This window comes from Stomoxys calcitrans, chromosome 5 (assembly GCF_963082655.1).
Source record: "Stomoxys calcitrans chromosome 5, idStoCalc2.1, whole genome shotgun sequence".
NCBI lineage: Eukaryota > Metazoa > Arthropoda > Insecta > Diptera > Muscidae > Stomoxys > Stomoxys calcitrans.
In genome coordinates this window covers 60,220,053-60,242,199 of record NC_081556.1, presented here as the reverse complement: position 1 = coordinate 60,242,199, position 22,147 = coordinate 60,220,053, and the positions used below count along the sequence as shown (strand labels likewise).

General features: G+C 37.8%; 1 protein-coding gene across 3 annotated transcripts in view; it reads right to left on the bottom strand.

The window, feature by feature from the left end:
• The window catches only part of LOC106088805 (nephrin), a 645,485-nt gene that overhangs the window by 430,090 nt on the left and 193,248 nt on the right, over positions 1-22,147 (bottom strand). For all 3 annotated transcript variants that reach the window (XM_059368456.1, XM_059368454.1, XM_059368455.1), the window contains exon 3: positions 21,782-21,934. In XM_059368456.1, the coding sequence (XP_059224439.1) occupies positions 21,782-21,934 (153 nt within the window). The remainder of the gene's footprint in view (positions 1-21,781; positions 21,935-22,147) is intronic.

Sequence of the window (22,147 nt, the reverse complement as noted above, 5' to 3'; positions counted from 1 at the left end):
TAGCTCTTTTCTTAGGGTGACAATGTGTACCTTAACACATTTTCTTTTTCTCCGTTTTCTTTCTCACTCTTTTTCGATCTCTCTCACTCGCCGAGGACTAGCTACTGTTGGTAGTGGCATTGTAGAGACAAGAAATGAATAAACTTATGATGGTCTTCATTGACATTAGCATTTTTCATAAGCAACCACAGTCGTTTTCCTTCCTCGCACACATCAGGGTCCAGAATAGACATAAGGTTTAATCTTTTCGACTGATGTTGTCTTATGTATTCGGATTTTTGCTTTACTCCAGTTTATTTTTTTGCAAAATGCCCAAAAATCATTATTTAAGCACCGTCATCAAATGTGGCCCTTAAACATTAGCCTCAAAACTCCTACACATAATCGCGCACACACACACACACATCTCCGCATATAAACATATATCACCATGATTAAAAAAACAAAAACATAAACAAACTAGAACTACAGCACCGGGCCAGTCAGTTAGGACTTTGAATAAAAAGTGGAAGAGACCATATATTTTTAATTTGTGTAAAAATTTCTTTAATTATAATAATGAGGCAATTTCCAACTGAATCTTTCTTCTAAGTATTGCTTTCCTCATATTCACAATCCCAAACAGTCTATACAAAAAACAGGTATGACCTTTACACTTTCTTGTGATGCAAATGCTTTGAAATGTTGCATTTCCTGGTAGACAACAACAAAACTCGGTGTTTTTATATTGTACAGTTCATGAAAAATCGGGGTTAAAAAAGATAAGGTAAAAACAATAGCCAAGTAAAAAAATGTTTATGATCAAATCCAAATATATCTGGGATAAGTAAAAGTTAGATCTAATTAGATCCAAACGGATCTGCTATATCCAACTAAATATATGTAATTATCTCTGATGCTATATATAACTATATCTGATCGTAGCTATAATTGGATATGGGACCAGATATAATAATATCTGTTAAATATAATTATATCCAAAGAGATATGCTATATATAACTATATCTGCCATTGGATATAGTTCTATCTGGCCTTAGATATAATGATATCTTGGGTTATATAGAAATGTTTATATTTTATTTTAAATTATATAGCAGATTCACATTAGTAATCGCACAGTACTAGGCATTTTACTAACACAGTTTCCAATTCTCAAAATGTGAGATATTTTGCCATTTTTATACCCTCCACTTGATCGTCATGACATTTTAAGTCAAACTAGCCATGTCCGTCCGTCCGTTGAAAGCACGCTAACTTTCGAAGAAGAAAAGCTAGCCGCTTGAGATTTGCACGAAAACATCTTATAAGTGTAGGTCGGTTGGGATAGCAAATGGAGTATATCGGTCCACGTTTTGATATAGCTGCCATATACACCGATCTGGGATCTTGATTTCTTGAACCGCTAGAGGGCAAAATTCTTATCCGATTTGGCTGAAATTTTGCATGAGGTGTTTTATTATGATTTCCAGCAACTATTTTGAGTATGGTTTAAATCGGTCTATAACCTGATATATCTGTCATATAGACCTATCTGGGGACTTGACTTCCTGAGCGTCTAGAGGACGCAATTAATATCCGATTTGGCTGAAATTTTGCATGAGGTGCTTTGTTATGACATTCAACAACTGTGCTTAGAAAAGTTCAAATCGGTTCATAACCTGATATAGGTGCCATATAAACCGATCTGTGGACTTGATTTCTTGAGCCACTAGACGGCGCAATTATTATCCGGTTTAGCCGAAATTTTGCATGAGGTGTTTTGTTATGACATTCAACAACTGTGCTAAGAATAGTTCAAATCGGTCCATAAGCTGATACAGCTAAACCGATAGGGATCTTGACTTCTTGAGTCTCTAAAAAGTGCAAGAATTATCCGATTTGGCTGAAATTTTGTACAACGGTTGCTCATGACCTCTAACACACCTGTCGAATATGGCATGAATCGCTGTATAGCCTAATACAACCGATCTCCCTATTTTAGTTTTTCAGCCCCTTAAGTGCGCAATTCTTACTAGATTTAAAACTCTTTTATCCTTTGTTTGGCTAAAAAGAGTTACCGTGGAAAGAGCTCGACAAATGCGATCCATGGTGGAGGGTATATAAGATTCGGCCCTGCCGAACTTAGTACGCTTTCACTGGTTCAATTTGATCAATATGTGATCGTTGGTGTCAAAAATTGGTAATATGTGACATATGGGAGTATTATTTTCTAAATGTAGTAAGTTTACAGAATGTAACAAGTAAAAGCGTGCTGAGTTCGGCCAGGCCGAATCTTACATACCCTCCACCATGGATCGCATTTGTCGACTTCCTTTCCCGGCATCTCTTCTTAGGCAAAAAAGGATATAAGAAAAGATTTGCTCTGCTATTAGAGCGATATCAAGATATGGTCCGGTTTGGACCACAGTTAACTTACATGTTGGAGAACTGTATAAAATGTCAGCCAAATCGAATAAGATTTGCGCCTCAATTGGAGGCTCAAGAAGTAAAATAGAGAGATCGATTTATATGGGAGCTGTATCGGGCTGTAGACCGATTCAGATCATAATAAACACGTATGTTGATGGGCATGAGAGGATCCGTAGTACAAAATTTCAAATCGGATAATATTTGCGACCTCTAGAGGCTCAAGAAGTCAAAATCCCAGATCGGTTTATATGGCAGCTATATCAGGTTATGAACCGATTTGAACCTTATTTGACACAATTGTTGAAAGTAAGAATAAAAGACTTCATGAAAATTTTCAGCCAAATCGGATAGGAATTGCGCCTTCTAGAGGCTCAAGAAGTCAAGTCCCCAGATCTGTTTATATGACAACTATATCAGGTTATGATACGAATTGAAACACACTTGGCACAGTTGTTGGATATCATAACAAAACACTTCGAGCAAAAATGCATTCAAATCGGATAAGAATTGCGCACTCTAGAGGCTCAAGAAGCCAAGACCTAATATCGGTTTATATGAGAGCTATATCAGGTTATGGACCGATTTAAACCATACTTGGCACAGTTATTGGATATCATAACAAAACACGTCGTGCAGAAATTCATTCAAATCGGATAAAAATTGCGCACTCTAGAGGCTCAAGAAGTCAAGACCCAAGATCGGTTTATATGACAGCTATATCAGGTTATGGACCGATTTAAACCGTCATTCCAATCGGATAAGAATTGCGCACTCTAGGGGCTCAAGAAGTCAAGGCCCAAGATCGGTTTATATGGCAGCTATATCAAAACATGGACCGATATGGCCCATTTACAATACCAACCGACCTACACTAATAAGAAATATTTGTGCAATATTTCAAGCGGCTAGCTTTACTCCTTCGGAAGTTAGCGTGCTTTCGACAGACAGACGGACGGACGGACGGACGGACAGACGGACGGACATGGCTAGATCGACATAATATGTCGCGACAATCAATAATATATATACTTTATGGGGTCTCAGACGAATATTTCGAGTAGTTACAAACAGAATGACGAAATTAGTATACCCCCCATCTTATGGTGGAGGGTATAAAAATTAAAAATATTTTTTATGCCCACCACCGAAGGATGGGGGTATATTTATTTTGTCATTCCGTTTGCAACACATCGAAATATCCATTTCCGATCCCATCAAGTATATATATTCTTGATCAGCGTAAAAATCTAAGACGATGTCGACATGTCCGTCCGTCTGTCTTTTGAAATCACGCTACAGTCTTTAAACATAGAGATAATGAGATGAAATTTTGCACAGATTCTTTTTTTGTCCATAACCAGGTTGAGTTCGAAGATGGACCATATCGGACTATATCTTGATATAGCCCCCATATAGACCGATCGCCCGATTTAGGGTCTTAGGCCAATAAAAACCACATTTATAATCCGATTTTGCTGAAATTTGGGACGGTGAGTTGTGTTAGTCCTTCAACATTTTTCGTCAATTTCGCTCAGATCGAGCCAGATTTGGATGTAGCTACCATATAGACCGATCCTCCGATTTAGAGTCTTAGGCCCATAAAAGCCACATTTAATATCCTATTTTACTGAAATTTGGGATAGTGAGTTGTGTTAGGCCCTTAGATATCCCCCTTTAATTTGGTCCTGATCGGATCAGATTTGGATATAGCTGCCATATAGGCCGATCCTCCAAATTTAGGTTTTGGGCCCATAAAAGTCGCATTTAGTGTCCGAGTTCGCCGAAATTTGGGAGAGTGCGTTGTGTTAGGCTCTTCGACATTTTTTAGCAACTTGGCCCAAATCGGTCCAGATTTGGATATAGCTGCCATATAGACCGAACTCTCGGTTTTAGGTTTTGGGGCCAAAGCAAGCGCATTTATTGTCCGATGTCGCCGAAATTTGGGACAATGAGTTGTGTTTGGCCCTTCGACACCCTTCTTCAATTTCACTCAGATCGGTCTAGATTTGGATATAGCTGTTATATAGACCGATCTCTCAATTTAATGTTTTGGGCCCATTAAAAGCGCATTTATTGTCTGATGTTGCCGAAATTTGGGACCGAGAGTTAAGTTAAGCCCCTCCACATATTTCTGCAATTTGGTCTAGATCGATTAAGATTTGCATGTAGCTGCCAAATAGACCGATATCTCGATTTAAAGTCTTGGCCCCAAGAAAGGCATGTTGTATATGGTTCAGATCGGTTTATTTTTAAATATTGCTACTAAAAAGACCAATATTTTGTTATACACAATTGAACTGTATATATATTCTTGATCGTCATGCTAATTTTCGAAGGAGTAAAGCTGAATGTTGAAGGTCATGGAAGAAGCCGTTGTACAAAATTGCAGCCAAATTAGACAATAACTGCGCCCTCTAGAGGCTCGAGAAGTCAAGATCCAAGATCGGTTTATATGGCAGCTATACCAGATTGTAAACCGATATAAACCGCACTTAGCACAGTCGTTGGAAGTGACACCTTAACACCACGTACACCAGTCAAATCGGACGAGAATTGCGCCCTCTAGAGGCTCAAGAAGTCAAGATCCAAGATCGTTTTACATGGCATCTACATCAAAACATGGACCGATATTGTCCATTTACAATCTCAACCGACTTGCACTAATAAGAAGTATTTGTGCAAAATATACAGACAGACGGACGGAGATGACTAAATCGGTTTAGCATCTCAAGACGATCAATAATGTTCATACTTTATTGGGTTCAGATTAATATTTCGATCCTATGGTGGAGGGTATAAAATGACTTGAAGGCGAGAGGAGGTTTGACGTCGGAGAACTTTAGGCAGGTCGGAGAAGACATCCCACCAAGCAGTGATGCGAAAAGTCCTTACGTCCCTCTAACTGAAGGAGTACGCGATTAAATTACATTAGTATTAAACAACGGGGAGATGGGTCGACAGTCACAGATTTGAGCCGCACGAGGATCCACCCGAATTTTTCCCTGTGGACGGCGGTTGATAAGGGGAACGCCAACTCTTCTTATCAACCTTATCAAGGGGTGATCTCGTCCATTCTCTGGAATATGGTTGTAAACGAATTTCTGTTGGATATTAACATGGATGGCTTTGTAATGATCGAAATGCTAGGTATTCTGCATATCAAGGTCTATATTCCGAACTGTGGCGTTAAGGTTGTGCTTAGGCTGAGGAAACTTGGCATGCTGGAGAAGGAAGAATACGGCCAAAGAAGACTGAAGAGGGTTTCAGACTACTTGCAATTTCCGAATTCGCTTTTTCGGGAAGGCGGAGTAATTAGCAATTACTGTGTTTTTGGAGAGAATGATACCTCGGTTTTCATAGATGACATTAAGATTGAGGCAGGGACTGGATTGGGGCTATACTACGACACACACAACATGTCAGCAATAATCGACGCAAACTAAATTCAAGGAGGGGATTTACAGTTTTCGAAGTCATGACGGCTTCAAGGACGTGGTTTCTAATACAGTGAGTTCGTAGTGCGGGGAGGAGCTTGTGGAAATTTTTCTTTTTGAAATTTGTTCGGTGATCATTTATATGTGTATTCATAAGCCAAAACAAAACAGCTGACACTTTTTCGGTATTTTTACGAGAACATAACCAGACCTTTAGAGCCCTCATTTAATTTAATTTTTTTGCGCAAAACATTTCTCAATTCACCATTTGATTATTATACAATGAGCGACAGAGAAACTTACTTATTGGAAAGGTATTGACCTTTCAATAAAAACAGAAGTAGTGTTGTTATTGTGAATGTAATTAAAAATAACATGGGTTAGATGGCGACCCCCATTGAACATAGAATAATTAAGCCGCTCTTTGAAATTCTGTGGTGAAGTTCACTCGGACTTGTTGATGATGATGTTGATGCAGCTGGAAATGTGAAAATAAGCCTCGCCACTGAAAACAACTACCGCGTCTTCAGGCAGGTTGCCTATCAGCATTTCTCATTCAATTTGACGGGCAACAAAATCGCGTTCAGTAAATTTTTGCACAACAGCCAATTTATAGGGATGAAATTGATTATTCTTTCGATATTTTCCGGAGTTCTGATGGTCTGTTGAAGTCTATTTCGGGTTCTTCTACACTCCCGAAATGAGTTAACTTACGACAGAATATAATTACGCCCTATTAAGGCACACCGATCGGACTCGTCTATGAAAAAGGGTGTGCCTTTCATTGAGCAAAAACTTGAATCGAACAGGACTCATTGATATGTGAGAAGTTTGCCCCTGTTCCCTAATGGAATAATCATGGACAAATTTGCATTTGCATATCCAAATATGTTCCAATCAGAACCAAGAATATTTGGTGGTCAGATATTACTTACTGTTAGAAAATTTAGCCAAATGAAGCAAGAAGTGCAACTTTTGCAGGGCCAAAACACTAAATCGGGTTATCGTAAACCGTACCATATTCGGCAAGAATATGGAGATACAAGGTACAGAAAAGTCCTATTATTAATATAGTTATGTAATGTTCTTAGTTAAAAGCCTTTTAAATCCTTGTCATAACCTATTCAAATGATTGTAGATAAGTTTAATTAAAATCCAGAGAATAGCCTTAATTCTACCCAGCCGAAACTTGGATGCACAACATCATGGATGCTACAAAATGAAAAAAATCTTTCTTTGAAATATTGGATTTTTTCACTTGGTATGGATGAAACATGGTTTCACCACCACACACAGGAGTCAAAACAATCACCATCTGAATGGACTGCAGCTGGAGATTCATGTCCGAAGCGGCCAAGAGCTCAAAAGTCTGCTGGAAAAGTTATGGCGTCTTAGTATACACCGGCCATCGGCATTTTAGTATACACAACCGGCCACCATAACTCAGAGGTTACCATGTCCGTCTTTGGCGCTGAGCGCCTGGGTTCAAATCCCGGCGAGAACATCAGAAAACAAATTTCAGAAGTGGTTGTCCCCTCCTTTTGCTGGCAACATTTGTGAGGTACTTTGACATGTGCAATCTTTTCCCCAAAGAGGTGTCGCACTGCGGGACGCCGTTCGGACTCGGCTATAAAAATCACTCATTGATATGTGAGAAGTTTGCCTCTGTTCCTTAATGGAATGTTCATAGGAAAAATTTGAATTATGGCATACTCTCGAAACTATATTCTTTGCTGCCTTGAAAGAGAAGAAAATGTTTGCTGTAACAACCCTGTGCCGAATTGCAGCATAGTCTGTTTATAAATGCTCCTTTTACGGGTCCAAGAACTTAAATCTGGAGCTCCGCATTGTGTCGAATTTCAGCGAAAACAGTTTATAAATTCCAAATGAATTTACGAAGGATGGTGCTTCGACAGCGGGTATAAAAATTATGGATTTTAAGGTTTTCGAAAGTCTGATCGGTTCTATGGCGAACAAATTGGGAAACTAGTAAATTGCCAAGCGGCTCTGCTCAACTACAGACACATAGAAATTTGTTTTTCACATTTCAGTTACTAGATGCCGTGCTAGAATAATCTACCAACTGGGGCTACGAAAACGAACTCGCCAGCTAATAGTTTTGTGAGGGGCTTGTAACGTGAAACTTTGGTAAGTCGTCTTATACGGCGATGGCGATGTGAACGTTGAGCTGTTGGAGACACGGACTCTTGTTGCCAAATAATGTCATGTTTGTGCCTTTGAGTCCTTTTCATGTGGGTGTATTTTTTCAACTGTTTACATTTTCAGTTGTTTTTGTCTCATCATTCCACCGAAAATACAATCCGTGACGCCCATTCGAGCCACAAAATTGACGAAATGAAAAAACAAAGATTTTTTGATGAGTTTCGAGGACATTTTCGTTATTAATAACGAAGCTCGTCAGCCGGCAACAATGGCAGCGATGTCTGCTTTTTCTAACAGTTCCGAACAAGTGTGTATATAAGTGTGCTAGTGTGGGTATGTGGATATGGTTCATTTGCTGCTCTGGGTTAGACGGTGCTTTCAGCCAGGTTATAAAATAAATGAATGTTTATCTTTGCCTTTTAAAATTCTGTCTACTATTCACTTTAGCCGTTGTTTGATGCTGTTGCCGTGGCTATTGTCCCATGTTGCCGCCACTTCCACAGTCGTTGCTTCAACCGATTGGCTCTGCTCCTCCCCACAGAGGATATTGCTACCATTTACATGCACCAGTTAAGGCTTCGATGTGTCTGTATGGTTGATTGTTGGCCTTTACCAACTTCCAAAACAATTACTAACATAAGTTATGATGGCTTTGCTATCAACGGGCACAAAAGAGGAGCAAACAACAGAATAGCGAGCCCAGGATGTGGCAAGTGGGTGGCCAGAAACGGGAGGTAGGTAAAAGTTGTTCACTTAACAAGTTGACTTGCACTAGATAAAGGTAAACTTTTTCTGTGTGAGAACATTTTATTTAATGGTTTTCAATTATGATGATAATTTGTATATTTTTTCATATTCTCTTTACCCCTCAACATTTCTGTGCTTTGATGTTCGCCTTTTAGTGACATTCAGAGCACTCGACGGGGGAGTCGCAATGGTCTATTTGTTGGTCGGTTGGTCGGTTGATCGGCCTGATGGGGCCGCTGTGACCACTGTCGCTGTTGTGATGTGATTAAATGTTATGGATGCAATAGACATGGATTACTTTCTTTATTAATAAATTTACATGATGGCAGACCCAGAGGTTTAATGGAGAACACGCAATCAAATCTCTCGATTAGAGCGACTGATTAAGAACGTAATTGCCGCAGACTTTTCGCAAAGTCATTAACTCCCTCATCGTATTAAGGCTACAAAGACAATCATCAATTAACCACAAACTGTAGGGGATAAATTACCGCAAAGGCAGAACAGATGGTTATGGCAAGCAAAAGGAAGTTTTGTTATGAAAACACATAAAAACTAGGAAAGAGTCCACTGAACAAAGGGCACCAGTCAAGACAGAAAATTATTTGTAGGCCATACAAAAAAATTTAAATCAATTTAGATCTGCCAATTGGATCAGGCCAGTTTTCAAAAGACAAAGACTTCTGAGCTGGGACTTCTTTATTTATTCTTACAACATGGACTAACCAAGGTAATAGCTGTATTTTGATACGTTTAGCTATGCCAAACGTATCCATCTCAAACAACTAGAGGTTCACACGACGCTGATATTCTTCTTCAACGCAAATTGATCAAATCAAATACTGAAAACTTTGCCCAGATACTTGTTATTCAAATTTGGATATAGCCTCCGTATAAATCGATCAATCAATATAGTTTTGAGTCCTTACACTGATAGAAAAATGACGGTACTTTGCCAATTCCGCCTGGTATTAATCTGTCATTGGCAAAGATTTCTAACACCACTTGTTATCAATTCAATACCAGACAAAGCTGGCTATTAAGAATTAAGAAATGTGACGCCACATTTATATTCTTGTCATTGCGCTAGAAGTGTTGTTGAGCTTTGTACCTAAAATATTGTCGCCATTATAAAATATTTGGTAAACAAATAAATAAATTATTTTAATACAATTTCAGTGCGTAAAAAACTGTTAAAATACTCGAAAGCGGTGATAATGGAAATAATACAAATTCATTTTACATAAAAAACATGATGGTGTCTTGTGTGGAAAACGATGCTGCGTTGGTGTATTCATATGAAAAACGCTTTTGGTAATCAATGGATATGGAATATATTGCTGAATACAATGAATTGAGGTTGGTCACGGTGTAACATAACTTTTTTTTTAATTATTAACATAAATAAACAAAATAAAATAAGATTAAAAGTGTTTTCAGTGTTTTTTTTTTGGTTCATTAGGGTGTGGTACTAAAACCAATAACAGGTTGGAATTAAAACCAATACCAGTTTGGTAATAGGGCTAGTACCAAACGGTACGAATCATTTTATGTTTCATCCATACCATCCGGTATTGTTTTTATACTCTACAGCTTCACTGTGGTACAGGATATTATAACTTTGTGCATTTGTTTACAACGCTTGAAAGGAGAAGAGCTAGACCCATGGATAAGTATACCGATCGGCCTAGAATCACTTCCTTATTCGATTTAGCTATGTCCGTCTGTCTGTCCATGTATTCCACACAGGTCGCATTTATAATCCGATTGCCATGCAATTTTGCACATGTCACTTCTTTGGCCCAAGGACGAACACTATTCATTTTGAACTTATATAATCTCCACCATGGATCGTATTTGTCAAATTCTTTGAATGAATTTTTCAGTATATATATGAGCTACATCATTGCGGCATCCAGAGGCTCGGAAAGCCAAATTGGGAGATCGCAGATGTAAATGGCAGCTATATCAGGTTATCAGGTACCAATTTAGACCATACTTAGCACAGTTGTTGGAAGTCATACTTGAACGACGTATGCAAAATTTATTTTTATTTATTTATTTCATTTCATTCTATGCGAAGCCATCAGGCCTATAAACAATCACTCTATGCATAAGACTTACATTTCTAACATAAGTTAAATATCTACTCAATTAAAATAAGAAACTTAAAAACTTAGAAAATGCAAAAACTTTTAACGTATTTAACACTTACTGATTCTAGATAAAACTAAATAACAAATAAAAAGCAAATTACTAAAAATTATAAGCAGTAACTGATAAAAAAAAATCCTACTCAAACCCTTTTCTAGTGGAGTCTGTATTGATGAATAACCTGATATATATTTTTTTTATTGTAATCTATTTTAATCTATTTATCGCTTGACCTCCCATTATCCTGATTTAGTTTCTGCCTAAAGAGAAAAACTCTGCAAAGAGCTAGACTAATGCGGTCCAGTCTATGTAAGTCATAAAATAAGGTTTATTCCAAATAAAACAAGTAAAAGCACATTAAGTTAGGCTGACCCGAACCTTATATACTCTCCACCATTGATCGGATTCGGTACGATATTTGAATGACTTTTTCAAGTAAATAGCACACTCATCTGTGCTCAAAATCATTGGAGTTAGAATTAGGTACATTCAGATTAAACAAAATATGTCAAATTTGTATATTCTTGAATTTATATTCACACTGGAAACATTCAACACATTTTGTTTGTTCAAAAACAAATCAAATAGCATTAACCATTAGATCAAAAAAGGCTATAATATTTACAACAAGATGGATCAAATATTTGATTAATCTGAAAGTTCTTTAAGGGTACTTAGAGGGGTATGTATAAAATAAAATAACAAATAAAAGCTCAATTTATTTATGAGCTAAAATAACAAATATAAGCTCATTTGTAATAAAAAAAAATATAGTATTCAATTTTCAAAAGAACAAGTGAAATGGCGCTAAGTTTGGCTCGGCCGAACTTTGGATATCCAACACCTCGGGTTTATACGTGAACCAACTTTTATCATAACTCGGTGAAAAATGCACAATTTATGCCCTCATAGCAGCTTTATCGAAATATGGTACGATTTTGACCAAATTCGGCACGAGCATTGAGTGGTCCAAAAAGAAGAAGTCACTACCAATTTTATAGAAAAACAAGTAAAGCGGGTTAAGTTCGGCCGGGCCGAATCTTATATACCCTCCACCATGGATCGCATTCTTCGAGTTCTTTTCCCGGGATCTACTCTTAGGGAAAAAAAGGATATAAGAAAAGATTAGCTCTGGGGGCTGTATCGGGCTATAGACCGATTCAGACCATAATAAACACGTATGTTGATGGTCATGAGAGGATCCGTCGTACAAAATTTCAGGCAAATCGGATAATAATTCCGACCTCTAGAGGCTCAAGAAGTCAAGATCGCAGATCGGTTTATACGGCAGCTATATCAGGTTATGAACCGATTTGAACCTTATTTGATACAGTTGTTGAAAGTAAGAATAAAATACGTCACGCAAAATTTCAGCCAAATCGGATAGGAATTGCGCCCTCTAGAAGCTCAAGAAGTCAAGTCCCCAGATCTGTTTATATGACAGCTATATCAGGTTATAAACCGATTTGAACCATACTTGGCACAGTTGATGGATATCATAACAAAACTCGTCGCGCAAACATTCATTCAAATCGGATAAGAATTAAGCTCTTTGGAGGCTCAAGACCCAAGATCATTTTATATGACAGCTATATCAGGTTATAAACCGATTTGAACCATACATGGCACAGTTATTGGATATTATAACAAAACACGTCATTCCAATCGGATAAGAATTACGCACTCTAGAATCTCAGGAAGTCAAGACCCAAGATCGGTTTATATGGCAACTATATCAAAACATGGACCGAGCGAAATCGAATTATATTGTAAATGCGCCTTTTATGGACCAAGACTTTAAATCGCCCAAATCGGATAATAAATGTAGCTTTTATGGGCCTAAGACCTTAAATCGGCGGATCGGTCTATATGGAAGCTATATCCAAATCTGCACCGATCCAAATTGAAGAGAATATCGAAGGGCCTAACATAACTCACTATCCTAAGTTTTATCAAAATCGGATAAGAAATGTGGCTTTTATGGGCATTAGACACTAAATCGGTGGTTCGGTCTATATAGGGGCTATATCAAGATATAGTCCGATATAGCCCATCTTCGAATTTAAACTGCTTATGGACAAAAAAAGAACGTGTGCAAAGTTTCTGTTCAATATCTTTATTTTTAAAGACTGTAGCGTGATTTTAACAGACAGACGAACGGGCTTGGCTAGATCGTCTTAGATTTTTACGCTGATCAAGAATACATATATATATATATATATATATATATATATATATATATATATATATATATATATATATATATATATATATATATATATATATATATATATATATATATATATATATATATATATATATATATATATATATATATATATATATATATATATATATATATATATATATATATAATTGCCGATTTTTCATATAGTCGGCGTTGACAAATTTTTTCACAGCTTGTGACTCTGTAATTGCATTGTTTCTTCTGTCAGTTATCAGCTGTTACTTTTAGCTTGCTTTAGAAAAAAAGTGTAAAAAGTATATTTGATTAAAGTTCATTCTAAGTTTTATTAAAAATGCATTTACTTTCTTTTAAAAAATCCGCAATTACTTTTTGGGCAATACAAGCATCCTTCGGTGGTGGGTATGGATGTGGTATGGAAAACAGTTAAGGATTTTGAAAGTAGCACGGAGTTCTCACTTAAAATTTTCATTTTCAAGACTTCTTTTTATACCCTCCACCATAGGATTGGGGTATAATTATTTCGTCATTCTGTTCGTAACTCCTCGAAATATTTGTCTAAGACCTCATAATATATATATATATATATTCTTGATCGTCATGACATTTTATGTCGAACTAGCCATGTCCGTCCGTCCGTCTGTCTGTCGAAAGCACGCTAACTTCTGAAGGAGTAAAGCTAGCCGCTTGGAATTTTGCACAAATACTTCTTATTAGTATAGGTCGGTTGGGATTGTAAATGGGCTATATCGGTCCACGTTTTTATATAGCTGCCATATAAACCGGGATCTGTGATCTTGACTTCTTGAGCCACAATTCTTATCCGATTTGGCTGATATTTTGCAAGAGGTGTATTATTATGACTTCCATCAACTTTGCTGTGTATGGTTTACATCGGTCTATAACCTGATATAGCTGCCATATAAACCGATCTGGGGTCTTTACTTCTTGAGCCACTAGATGATGCAATTATTATCCGATTTAGCTGAAATTTTGCACAACGGCTTCTCTTAAGACCTTTAACATACGTGTCGAAAATGGCATGAATCGGCTTATAGCCTTATGCAGCTCCCCTATAAACCGGTCTCTCTATTTTACTTCTTCAGCCCCTTAATGCGCAATTCTTCCTAGTTTTGGCTGAATTTTTACACAATGACTTCAACTATGGTCTCCAATATTCAATTCAATTATGGTCCGAAATGAACCATTACTTAATATTGTTCCAATAATATAGCAATTCTTTTGTTTTATCCTTTGATTGCCTAAAAAGAGATACCGTGGCAAGAGCTCGACATATGCGATCCATGGTAGAGGGTATATAAGATTCGGCCCGGCCGAACTTAGTACGCTTTTACTTGTTAGTTTTAAGAGCGCACAACAAGCCGATTACTGACAAGAGGTCACCCTCTTGTCAACCTAACCTATGTATAGAAACGTCACATTAAAACTTTTTCCAAACTAATTAGTTAATTTTTCAAGTTTTTTTGCCTGTTAGGACGAGATCATTAAATTTTTACAATTTTTGTTTGTTTCTCTTTCGAGACGAGCTGAATGATCGAAGATGCAAATGGAAAAGGATAGTCAAAGTGTGTTGCTACCTTTGGCTTTTCTTTTCCATTTGCATCTTCGATCATTCAGACAGTACGTAGGATTGGGCACACATCCGCACACATAATAAAGCACAATATACAAAAAAGATAGTCAAACATTATAGAGAAAAAATATTGGCACAGTCACAAGTAATAACATTATTCATCTATAACTATATTGTCCCCTTCAAAGTAATACTTAATCGACCTCCAATTTCAACTCATCGAAGTAGTGATCTGTGACCTAACAAAGAATTGGAGATCTGATTACTGTTACTGTTATTTATAATTTTTTTAATTCAATAACAATCTTGTCCCTTTCAAAGGAATCACCCTCTGATATTTTTCCAATCCTTGAAACACTTTTGAATCGCGCTTTTTGGTTACACAAAACTTACACAGTTTCTTTGAACAACGAATAGCAAAGAATCGAAGAGCATATCAACACACGACTAACCTTTTTATCTGTCAATAGCAATAACGTCTGTGTTTGAATTTTGGAGCATATAATGTTACCTTATGTGGAATGGAATATACTTCTGAAATTCGTTTTCCAACACCGGAAACATACTAATAAATTGGCAAAGGAGTGGTTAAAGGACAATGGGGTTCAGGTTCGCCCGTGACCTGTTCAGTCTCCTAACCTCAATCAGAAAATATATGGGAAGCCATTGGAAATTATGTTACAGCGGCACGAACTCCAAATTCGGAGGAGCAACGGAAAGCAATTATAATGCCTACCACCAAACCTATTTAAAGAGATACCAAAAACTCCCTGTTTTTGAGTTAAAGATCAATACTTTGAATAGGCAATTTTAGTTTAAATTAATTTTTGTATAATAAATCACCATATTCAAAACCCTCTTTCGAAAGTGAGCGTGCTTTCGATAGATAGATGGACTGACAGAAAAATGAACGGACATGGCTAAATCGACTCGGAAAAACTCTTTATACCCTAAATTTGATGTCACCCACTACAGTGGTATCGCAAAGCTTAGTGTTCTTTTTCTAACGAAATTATCTCTGACTCACTGCCTCTTAAAGTTTTTCACCGTTAACACCATGCCAATATGGATTCCGTAAATCGTATTCAACTGTTACGAATGTTTGGAAACTGACTTCAACAAAGGTTTTAGAATTCGTCGTATACCCTGAGGTTAGAAAGGCTTTTGATGAGGTTAGGTTTTGTTAGGTTCAAAGCTAACTATGGATATACACCTAAACCAGTAATCGGCTTATTGTATGATCTAAATACTAAAAAAAAACTCAAAAGAAAAATCTTAGTCAGGAATTTTGTGCTACCAGTTCTGATTACATCTGATATTTTGTTCCGATCTAAGTGACGGTGTCTGTTAGCCCCGAAAACTGGAGAATGACCTAATAAATACTCTCAAACGTCTCATCATCCTCCCCACGATCCTCCTCACGATCTGTCTCTCCCCATAGGATTTTTGTCATCCTACCTACTGTTTCGCTGTTCCGTGTCTTTATCGAACTCGTTTTATTGCCCCGAAGGCCAGTTTACTGTCCGAAAAGGTGTTCACACTCGATGTCCTCGAGTCAACACCACCCCAGCCCACGTAGTCTGTGATCGCCCGGACCTCCGTCTGCAGGACAGCATTGAAGTTAGGCAGTCGGAAACAGATCTCAGTGACTGGATTCTCAATGCAAAACCCATGCACACTATGTCCTCTTGCTTTGATCCATTCGAATACCATGTACTTCGAAATGGCAATACTAGGGTTCCATCAATCCAAGACTGTGCCGCTGGGAGCTGTGTCTTGTACTTGATCACAAGTGTCGTTTCAATTATCCGATCGGAAACCTCTTCCTTTCTTCCCAGGTTTCCTAACGTCGCCTCGACTATACTGCGATGGTGTCCACTGCTCCTTCTTTCAATCAATTATCCCATCGCCATAAATCTCATAGCCGCTGTGGCTGCCTCAAACTTTATCTCTATGTCTTTGGGTTGGATATCTAGAATAGTCTCCAGTGCCCTAGTGCGCACGCTCCTCATCACCCCGCTGTGCCAAGACAACATGTTATATGAACCTGTTGTATTATCCTTTCGTTGCACTTTTTCGTCATCGCAGTCCACCAAACTACTGAGAAGTAAGTAAATAATGGTCGGATCACGCTTCTGTAGAGCAAGTTGACTATTTTCTGATTCAGGTCCCATTTCAAACCTTAGGCCCGATCAACTATGAGCCTTCTCGGAAAGCTCCTAAATATGACACTTTCAATTCGGTTTCGTGTCCAAGATCAAATGCAATTTTTTTGCCCCTGACCATTCCATTAAAGAAACAGGGGCATACTTCTCACATACCAATGAGTGCAGTCCGATTCAAGTTTAAGCTCAATGATAAGGGCCCCTTTTTATAGTCGAGTCCGAACGGCGACACTGCTTTTGAGGAGAAGTTTTTACATGTCATAGTACCTCACAAATGTCGCCAGCATTGGGAGGGGATAACCACCGCTTAAAATTTTATGATGGTCTCGCCAGGATTCGAACACAGGCGTTCAGCGTCATAGGCAGACATGCTGACCTCTTCGCTACGGTGGCTTTTTGTCCACGATCACTCCCAAGTATTTGACCTTGTTAGATATCGAAATCGTTCTATTGAGGAAACGTGGTGCGTCAAATTAGCTAAACTTCGCTTTCACCGTGAACAGGCAGATTTCAGCCTTCTTAGAGTTAGCATTGAGACTCTTAGGTCTCGAACAGTCGTACGCCATCTGCAAAAACCTCTCGTCCCCTCGGCATAGTAGATTTGGATCCCTATCCCTTAGAATTATTATAACATCGTCTGCAAAGCAGACGGTTTCAGTACCCTACTCAGTCAGCATCCATAATAGGCTTTTTATGGTGGTCAATCTAGGAGTGCCGATACAATGTCCTCCTGTGGTGTGCCCTGTGCCACTTTCTCCCTTTACGTCATGGTACTCATAATTTATCAACCAGTTTCTTAGCATTTGGTGTTTCTAGTCCCCAATCAATCCGGTAATGGTCTAAGGATGGGATCAGTGTGTCTATCCGCACATTGTTAAAAGCCCTCTGGCATCGAAGGATTCCTCTATTCTATGGACAACCTCGTGCAGGGCAGTCTCCATCGGTTTTCCTGATATACGCATGCTGTTTGTACTTAAGCTGTTCGCTGGATGTCCTACTCTTTATCATGGTATCCACAATACGTTCCAAGGATATGAGGTTTATAGTAATTGTAATTGAGGATTTTTATAATTTTTATGGCTGTTAAAAAACAATTACAAATTTTTACGGAATTCATGGTACTATATTATGGTCCAACTGGTCAACTAGCCATGTTTTTAAAAAATACTACTAAATTTTTTAGTTTAAAAATTGTATTTTTTAAAAATGTATATTTTAAATTGATTTAAACCCAGTAAGGACAGGTAAAAGTCGGGCACAGCCGTCTATATAATACCATTCTCCACCGAGTCTACCTAATTCTTTGAATACAACGCACCTGAATAAATTTAATCAGACTTTATATTTGTACTAGCTGACCCGCTCCGGTGCGCCTTCTTTTACTTTATATGGAAAAAAGTTTCCTTGGAATATTTATTTTCTACAATTAAAGACCTTTTAGTGAAATACCATGCAAACTTGGCTAATAGTTTAACAATATAAGTGCTTTATCTGAATCCCACATGATCTTTATTGGTCTACGAATTTAAGTTTGGATGTAAGGTGTGCTCCATTCTTAAAATACTTCATTTCAGCCCGATATTCTTATGATGTCTGATTTAGTGGTGTTTTCGGGGGAGAGGTGGTCTCCCAGATACTTGGCCCTGAAAAAATATCAGCATCGTGCTCTTCTCTCAAATGCCATTTATTTAAACCCCATATTGCCATTGGTTTAGGGTAGTTACACGATGAGGCGTCCCCCAAACACATGGCCCCAAAATAGGTTATCAAATTCGTTTTCTAATCTCAAATACCTTTCATTTGAGCCACATATTGGCAAGGTCGAAATTTTTTTTTTCCTTTGGGGATGTTTTGGGAAAGTGGTGATGCCCTAAATACATGGTCCTACATTTGGATATCAAATTCGTATTCTACTACCAAATACCTTTATTTGAGCCCCATATTGCGATGGTCACTAAAAAATTGCTGTTTGTGGGGTATTTTGGGAAAGGGGTAGACCCCCAGAAAATTGGTCCCGAAAATGGGTATCAATTCTTGTTCTATCCTCCAATTCCTTTAATATAAGCTCCACATTGACATGGTCGTTAAATATGTCCGATTTAGGGGTGTTTGGGGCTTGGGGTGGTCCCCCTAGCACTTGGTCCGACAATTGGATATCAGATAGGTTTTCTTATTCTAAATACCTTTCATTTGAGTCCCATATTGTCGTGATTGGTCTAAATATATGTTTGGTAGGTAGAGCGCACAAAATATCGCTTAAATCGCTCCACCCATCTCCGAGATATGGCGTTTCTGAAAATTAGGGTAAGGGGGAGGGTCCGCCCCCCCTTCAGATATCAAAAAATGAAGTACCCTATTTTCACCACGGGGTTAATATGCACCATCTGTGAACATTTCAAGAAATTCGGTTCAGTCGACAAACATACAAACAAACAAACACAAATTGATTTTTATATACAATATAAGAAGAATAGAACCTTGCAAGATTTTCTAAAGATGGGAACAAAATTGTGGCTACTGACGTCTTAAAAGGCCTTATCAGCTAAAATATATAAATGGGAACTATAGGTAAATCTGAACTGATTTTGATGAAATTTTGATAAAAAAAAACCTTTGGCTTATATAGCCTTAAAAAACCAAATAGGATGAAAGATACATATGGGAGTTATATCTAAATCTTAACAGATTTGGATGAAAATATGCACACGGATTGGGACGCCAAATGTAACTTCTCATGCCTTAAAGATCGGACTACAACTGTGCTTACTACAGCTTTAAAAGGCCATATCGGGTGAAAAATATATAGGAGCTATATCTAAATCTGATCCGATTTTGTTCAAAATCAATAGCGTTCGATCTTGGTTCAAAAAAGCGATTTGTGCAAAATTTAAAAAAAAAAACAAGTAAAAAGGTGTTAAGTTCGGTCGGTCCGAACTTTGGATACCCACCACCTCGGGTATATAAGTAAACCACCTTTCATCAAAATCCGGTGAAAATTGCATACCTTATGTGCCAAAGCAGTGATATCGAAATATGTTTCGATTTGGACCAAATACTAATAAGTCATCTTTCAGTTATCTATAACAAAATATTGGTCTTTTTAGTAGCTATATCTAAAAATAAACCGATCTGAACCATATACGACACCGATTTTGAAAAGCATAATATACGTAACTGTGTCAAATTTCAGTGAAATCAGATTGTAAATGCGCTTTTTATGGGGTCAAGAACTTAAATCGAAATATCGGTCTACATGGCAGCTATATCCAAATCTGGACCGGTTTGGTCCAAGTTGCAGAAAAATTTCGAAGAGCCTAACACAACGCACTGTCCCAAAATTGGGCGAAATCGGACAACAAATGCGCCTTTTATGGCCCCAAACCCTAAAACCGAGAGATCGGTCTATATGGCAGCTATATCCAAATCTGAACCGATCAGGGCCAATTTCAAGAAAGACGTCGAGGGGTTAAGACAACTCACTGTCTCACATTTCAGCGATATCGGACAAAAAATGCGCCTTTTATGGCCGCAAAACCTAAATCGAGAGATCGGTCTATATGGTAGCTATATCCAAATCTGGACCGATCTGAGCCAAAATGACTAAGGATGTCGAAGGGCCTAACACAACTCACTGTCCCAAATTTCAGCAAAATCGGATAATAAATGTGGCTTTTATGGGCCTAAGAACCTAAATCGGCAGATCGGTCTATATGGAGGCTATATCAAGATATAGTCCGATGTGGTCCATCTTCGAACTTAACCAAAAAAGAGTCTGTGCTAAGTTTCAGCTCAATCTCTATTTTTAAAGACTGTAGCCTGATCTCAGCAGACAGACGGACATGTCTAGATCGTCTTAGATTTTTACGCTGATCAAGAATATAAATACTTTATAGGGTCAGAAATGAATATTTCGATGTGTTGCAAACGGAATGACAAAATGAATATACCCCATCCTTCGGTGGTGGGTATAAAAATAGGACAACAAATGCAACCTTTGCCTAGATTACAATAATACATGGGCAGAAGGACATAACTTAATCGAATCAGGAAGTGATTCTAAGCCGATTGGTAGACTTAATTATGGGTCTAGCTGTCCTCCTTCTTGGCATTGCAAACAAATGCACAAAGTTTTAATAACTGGTACCAAAGTTCCGGTGTAGAGTGGTAGTGGTGGCGTGCGTCTGTTTTTTAATTTTACTGCATACCTTAACAGGACAATGACACGCTGTGACAGCAATCACGTATCATTCAATTCGACTTGTGCAGCCCTTTAACGACTTGAAATAGCACCTTTACAAGTCAGCAAAAATAGTGTATCCGGAGTATATTTAAAAAGAAAGTTGTTCGTGATGGAGTTAAAGCATAATAGTGTGATTGCGTTATATTTGACTGGAAAATCGCAAAGTGAACAAAATGTTTATGCATCGCACCTTAATTGTTATATCTGTTTTATAAAACTCAAAGTGTGTTTTTTCTGATTTACACTAATAAATAAATAGAATAATAAACAAATAAATGAACAAACAGAAAAGATTTGATTTTCTTTGATAACCTCATGTTTGGAAGCAAAAATTGTGCTGGGATGTTATGTACACGCCCACACTGGCAAATGGAACAATTCCACTTGTGAATCCCAATGCTCTGGATCATCAGAATTGGACAATGCTTTCTTTCATTCTTTCCATCTTCGTTCCTGTGTTATCGCAATGTACAGAACAGTGCAAGTGAATCTGATTGTAGACTACCTTACCTAACTGTCATAGGCTTTCAAAATTGCAGTATACAAGAGTAATAATTTCATTGAAATCCATAACTAAATGTCTGCTAGAACGAATAGACGACGATAATACGTTCACAAACTCGTACATGCTGAAAGATCTGCCACAAGAAATTATGAACCACACTTACCTGGTTTGTACTCGACATTTCCTCGATACCAAACAATTTGTGCAGCAGGCTTGGCGTTCGACACCACACACTTCAAGGATAGATCCTGGTTTTCTCTAACTTCCACTTTCGCATTGTTCTCGTAACCCTTTATTTCAATTGATGAAGGAGGGGCTGAAATAGGAGGAAAAGAAAAAAACGGTGAACAAAAAGCTAACAATTCATAATAACAACTTCCCCTGGTACGATATACAATTAATTAGGAAAAAATGTTCGTATTCATTGAACACCAATGAATATGTTAGAGCAAACACACCACATGGGCATGTGTAGGCATCTTCATTTCAAGAAAAAGCAAACAATTAAACAATTTTCTTCAATCAGTAA